General features: G+C 42.8%; 1 protein-coding gene across 2 annotated transcripts in view; it reads left to right on the forward strand.

Annotated features, from left to right (window-relative positions):
- The window catches only part of SP8 (Sp8 transcription factor), a 7,945-nt gene extending 2,574 nt beyond the window's left edge, over positions 1-5,371 (forward strand). For both annotated transcript variants that reach the window (XM_089673155.1, XM_089673156.1), the window contains exon 2: positions 430-5,371. In XM_089673155.1, coding sequence (XP_089529281.1) covers positions 430-1,950 — 1,521 coding nt within the window. In that variant the 3' untranslated portion in view covers positions 1,951-5,371. The remainder of the gene's footprint in view (positions 1-429) is intronic.
- The last annotated feature ends 1,316 nt before the right edge of the window (positions 5,372-6,687 follow it).

Here is a 6,687-nt window from a genome sequence, read left to right on the forward strand (position 1 = left end):
AATAGGCTGTGTTATTCCTCTTTATTATATTAGATGGGATCTAGTGTAATCACAGATTCTCAGCTTGATACGTTTTTTAGGTCGTTTTAATTGTATTTGATTTAAAGGACACCTCTACAGTTTTTGTATGACTTAACGTCCCTTATAACTAATAAATCGTTGCAGTTCATTTAACTTTTGATATTTCTGTTAGTATTGTAAATGTCTATTCAGATCTGATGGTAATCGGTGGCTCTCCAGCAGGTGTGGAACTACAAGTGACAACAAGCAGAGGGCTTGTTGCGCCTTGTAGTTTCTCTATTGGAAGCCACAGGTTGCCCCAGGCTGATTTAAAGGGATAAAGTAGTTGGGCGCAGAGTGTGACGTTTTCTGTCCAGGCTTGCCTGTGAATCACTGCCTGATCTCTCCTTTCCTTCTCCTTGTCCCCAGGAAGAGCCCAGATTGGGATCCACTCCTCTGGCCATGCTAGCCGCCACCTGTAACAAGATCGGCAGCGCCAGCCCGTCCCCGTCTTCTCTGTCGGACAGCTCTGGCTCCTTCGGGAAGGGATTCCACCCCTGGAAGCGCTCCTCGTCCTCGGGAAGCTGCACCCTGGGCTCCGGCTCTCTGTCTGGATTCGGAGGTTCGTCCCGCGGCTGCTCCTCTTCCTCCAGCGCAGCAGCTGCGGCAGCTGCTGCGGCGGCGGCTGCGGCTGCCGCGTTGGTGTCGGACTCCTTCAGCTGCGGGGGGTCCCCGGGCTCCAGCGCTTTCTCTTTGACGTCCTCCGGAGGCGGCGGCAATGGAGGCGGGGGAGGAGGGGGAAACGGCCCGGTCTCGGCAGCCTCACCCTTTGCCAACGAATATTCGGTATTCCCGGTGAGCGGGGGATCGCAGGAGGCGGCAGCGGCGGCTGCAGCGGCAGCAGCGGCGGCTGCAGCCACTCACCACCAGCCGGTCTTCTTATCCAAGGTGCACGCCTCGGTGGACAGCCTGCAGAGCATTTACCCCCGGGTGGGGATGGCGCACCCCTACGAGTCGTGGTTCAAGCCATCGCATACCGGAGATGTGGGCGCTGCGGCAGCCGCAGGGGGCGCCTCCAGCTGGTGGGAAGTTGGAGCCGGATGGATAGACGTTCAGACCCCAGGGGCAGGAGCGGCCCTCCACCCCAGCACCCTGCAGGGCTCATTGCACTCCCCTCTGGGTGGCTACGGCTCAGACTACACAGCTGCCGGCTTTGGACATTTCACCGGAGGAAGCGCAGGGGGAGGCGCTGGTGCCGGCGCTGGCGCTGGGGGTGCAGGAGGAACCCCAGGGGGACATCTACTAAGCCCAGCCGGGCAGCACCTGATGGACGGATTTAAGCCAGTGATTGGTCCCGGCTCCTACCCAGACCCCTCTTCTTCACCCTTATCCGCCGCCGGCTCCATGCTGGCACCCACCGGGCCCCTAGGAGGGTCCCCTCGCTCTTCTGCCAGGCGCTACTCCGGCAGAGCCACTTGTGACTGCCCCAACTGCCAGGAGGCGGAGAGGCTGGGTCCCGCGGGGGCCAGCCTGAGGAGGAAAGGTCTGCACAGCTGTCACATCCCGGGCTGCGGCAAAGTCTACGGCAAGACCTCCCACCTCAAGGCACACCTGCGCTGGCACACCGGGGAAAGGCCCTTCGTCTGCAACTGGCTCTTCTGCGGTAAGAGGTTCACCCGCTCCGACGAGCTGCAGCGACACCTCCGAACCCACACCGGGGAGAAGCGCTTCGCATGTCCCGTCTGTAACAAGCGCTTCATGCGGAGCGACCACCTGAGCAAGCACGTGAAGACTCACAGCGCGGGGGCGGGCGGAGGCGCCGGTAATGGGGGTCCAGGCAGCGGGGGCAAGAAGGGAAGTGACACCGACAGCGAGCACAGCCCATCAGCCAGTCCGCCCTGCCATTCCCCAGAGCTTCTGCACCCCACGGACAGAAATGGATTGGAGTAAGACCCTATGGGCTCCCATTTTTCCCCTTGTAGCCCTTACCCCCCTGGTCACTGTGCACCCCCCCCCTTCCCCCCCAACCCTCTCTGTTCTGTAACTTAGGACATGGACAAGCATTGTTCTCTGGACACTCCGAGGCTTCAGTCACAGCTTGACCTCTTTCTGCTTCTGATGACACCATTTACCATAACAAAAGTGGCTTTTTCAAGGAATTAGTTAAAAAAGGGGGGAAATGTGGGAGCCAATTCCTCCCTCCCTGCTGGCTGGAAGGAGATGAGAATGGACAGATTATCTGGAGCTGAACTCCTGGGCCACAAGAGAAGAGGGTGCCCAAATGGAGCCAGGAAACTGCAACCTTTTGTCTCCATCCTCTTTGCTATGCTAGACTTACTTGATCCATATTTTAGACTCCATTGAGCTCCAGCCTTTTTGATGCAGTCTTAAAATATGCCACTGAGCGCCCATGTTTGATTGTAGTCTTACTATAGGTCACCAGACATTACTGCAATGGATAGCAACCTTCACAAAGGCCTGAAAGTCCAGTAATGCACTGTGTAAACTGGAGCAACATTCAACTGGCAGCTGCTGTCAAAGTTTAGTAGGTTGATTAGTGTGCTGGGATGTTTCAGCTAACAGGTAACCATGTGATGTGTTCATTGGGACTCAATATTGCTGTTTGTTTTCTATTTGAAAAAAAAATTGTACTTATTTGGAATGCATCCTTCCCAGTCATTTCAAACGTGTACATTTTCAAAAATCACTGGATGATCAGTTTTTAGGACCGAATGGAATATTTAGGCGTGAATAATATTTACTAAGGGAGTTTGAAACTACAAGACCCACTTTGCCTATAAAAATAATTCGATGGTCTGGTGTTAAACTCTATTTAGTAAATTAAAAAAAAAAAAAAGGTTGTCATTTTCATTTTCCTGTGAATTTAAAATTCTGCATTATCCTCTAGATAACACTTAATTTATTGGCATAGGTGTACCCCCACAATTTAACAATTTCCCCCAGATAGCATCTTATTTCCCTGTATAGTTGGAATTCCCAAATTCTACAAATTCCTCTATATAAAATCTCATTTTCCTGCATAAGCAAAACCCCAAATTCCTTCAATATTCTTAAAAACAAGTAATTTTCCTGCATAGGTGAAACCCCACGTTCCAGAATTCTAAAATATCCTTTAGATAAAGTCCAATTGTCTGCAGAGGTGTAACCTTACATTTCATAATTCATCATCTGAATATCATCTACATTTCCTGTATAGGTGAAACCATAGAATTCTATAATATCTCCTAGACAAAATGTAATTTTCTTGTATAGGTGAAATTTCCAAATTCTGTAATATCATCAAGATTACATCTATCTTTCCTGTATAGGTGAAACCACAAAATTCTATAATATCCTCTGGATAACATCTACTTTTCCTGTATAGGTGATCCCCTAAAATTCTATAATATCCTCTGGATAACATCTACTTTTCCAGTATAGGTCATCCCCGAAAATTCTATAATATCCTCTGGATAACATCTAGTTTTCCAGTATAGGTCATCCCCTAAAATTCTATAATATCCTCTGGATAACATTTAGTTTTCCAGTACAGGTCATCCCCTAAAATTCTATAATATCCTCTGGATAACATCTACTTTTCCTGTATAGGTCATCCCCTAAAATTCTATAATATCCTCTGGATAACATCTACTTTTCCTGTATAGGTCATCCCCTAAAATTCTATAATATCCTCTGGATAACATCTACTTTTCCAGTATAGGTGAACCCTCAAAATTAGATAATATCCTCTGGATAAAATCTATTTTTTCTTTGCAGGTGAACCCCCAACATTCTATAATATCCTCTAGAAAACATTTAATTTTCCTGTATAGATGAAATTACAAAATTCCATTGCATCTGAATAACATCTAATTTTCCTGTATAGGCGAATCTCCCAAATGTTATAATCTCACCTGGATAACATCTAATTTTCCTGTTTAGATGAACCCCCAAAATTCTATAATCTCCTCTGGAAAACATTTAATTTTCCTGTATAGGTGATACCCCAAAATTCTATATCTCCTGAATAACATCTAATTTTCCTGTTTAGGTGAACCACCAAAAATCTACAATATCCTCTGGATAACATCTAGTTATCCTGTATAAGTGACCCCCCCCCCCCCCCCCCCACACACACACACACACACACACACACACATTCTATATTATCCTCTGGATAGCATGTAATTTTCCTGTTTCTGAGAAAGTGCAAAATTTTAAAAACTCTCTAGATAAACTCTACACTTCATGCATATAACTCATGAGTATAACTTATTCCTCAAGCTAGAATCGAATTTTAATTCATAGGAGAAACAGCAAGTTCCACATTTCTGCAATAGCTTCTAGATTATTTTTAACTCTAATTTTTAACAATTAAAAAAAAAAAATACATTCCCTCCACTTTAGGTTGGTAGATTTAGAAATGCAAAACTGAAAAATACATTCCCTCCATTACAGGTTGGTAGATTTAGAAATGCAAAACTGAAATCATCCAGTCCTACTTAAAACATGTTCACTCACTTACTCCCTTTGTGTAATCTCTTGGCCAAAGGCCCTTCCATAAATTCTTTTCTATAGAACCAAGTCCTGGGGAATGTCAGGAGGGCTATCAAATACCCCCCTAGCATGGTGAATAGAGGAGCTAAGTACTGAAGGCGATTTTTGTATAGTATTTTTCTTGTATATTAATAACAGTAAATATTTGAAAATATATAGGAGTACAATGGAGCTTCTTTTTTGTCACAAAAAATATTGAGTTATTGTTGCAGGTCACTGCAGTCTTTTTATTATTAATATTATTATAAATATTTTGTTTCTTGAAGTGTACATCAAACAGAAAATGCACTTTGAGGATCTAGTTTTGCTTGAATATGACTTTAGATAGGTATAAACTGTAACTGAGAAAAAAGACACTATTTCATAAAATGTTCAATGACATCTAATTTAATTGAGCATGTACTTTTCGCTGGCGGTTCTGCTATAGCTAAAAGTGAGAGTCCTTTATTTCATTACAAGTGGGTCAGGCAGACTTAAATCATGTATTAATAAACTGTCAGAGTGAAACTGAGCTGTCTTTGGGCTGTGTATTTCCTGCTAAAATCATCCACAAAAAATAATAATCACCTCCCTGATTTTTATTTGCTAATTAAATGTCTTTTGGCTACTGACCACACTACAGCCATAGTTTGCAAACTTTGCAGACTGTCTACTCCTTGTTGTAATGTTGAAATAATTTGAATATTTCACATTGAAATGGAAAAAAAAACCTTTCACTGGGACGTTTAGATTGCATTCTAAATGCATGAGATGTAATTGGTTTTATTTGTAATATTTTAAATAATGGAATTAATAAACTCTGGAAAAAAAACAAGATGTATTTCTTATTTGTGTTTATTCCTTTTATGCTATTTATTACTATTATTATTTCATGTTTTGTATTTTTCTGTATTATCCCCTTTGTTGTGCCTTTTTGTCCTAGTATGGTGGGCTCCACTTGTGTGCATTTCTCTGCACATTCTAGAAACCAGTCCCCAATTTTCCATGTAGTGATGAGTTTGGTTCTCTGTCCTGAGTGATGGTTGGACTTTTGATCCTTACAACTGGAACACTATTAGCCTCTGACAATGGAGCAGAACCTTATACTTATTACTTGCATACAAGCGGCAGTCACCAAGTCTATAACAGAGATTATCCTTGATATATGCGCTCCATAGTCTATCTGCACGTCATAAATTAGATAGAACCGTGTACATTTCAATGGGAAACATGACCTGTGATGTACAGGGAGGTGATATTAATCTCAGGGACTACACAGGGTACATGGCTGGAGGTACTATCTGCCAAGGGACAGCTCATCCAGGGCACTAGTGGGTCATGGGCGAGCAGAAACTAACGAAAGCTCTTTTTTTAATGCAGATTATGTTTTTCTGCAAACTAATTGTAGTAGAAATAATGATTACTTAAAAAATTGGTTTCACTTAAGTGGTCCTCCAATATATAAAACGGTGCATAGGTTATAAGGCTGTATTTACATACACACAGATAGATAGATAGATAGATAGATAGATAGATAGATAGATAGATAGATAGATAGATTTTAGATTTATAGTACCAGTCTTTAATATATATATCTATCTATCTATATATATATATATATATATATATATATATATATATATATATATATGTGTGTGTGTGTGTGTGTATGGTCTTAATTTTCCAAAACAGTATACAGATTATAATAAAGATAGATACATACATACACAAATATCAGTATATTTTATAGAACGATATGTTTATGTATACACAAAAATATAGAGTGTACATATGTGTGCATATATATGATACAACTGGAAAACATAAAACATCCATGGACCCATAAATCGTCCTGGTACAAATGAAAGGTATTTTGGGTCTCTGTTTTTACAACAGCTAAACTTGCACCTCTTTGAACTCCTTTGCTGCTTTTTTTTTTTACAGTGCTGGGATTGCACAATATCATGAAATATGTGTTTGGAGGACAAGTCTGAGCGCAAGTGATATAAAACTTGTCAGACAATGAGCTCGGAGGAAAAATATGAAACTAGTGATCCTCCAGCTGGCTGTACTGAGGGCACGGGGCGTTCAATGGCCGCGCTGCGCTAAACTCCAGTCCTTGCGCTAATAAGGGGGAAAAAAAGTCGTAGC

This window comes from Staurois parvus, unplaced genomic scaffold, assembly GCF_062004578.1.
Source record: "Staurois parvus isolate SC_StPar_1 unplaced genomic scaffold, SC_StPar_1.0 ptg000136l, whole genome shotgun sequence".
Classification (NCBI taxonomy): Eukaryota; Metazoa; Chordata; class Amphibia; order Anura; family Ranidae; genus Staurois; species Staurois parvus.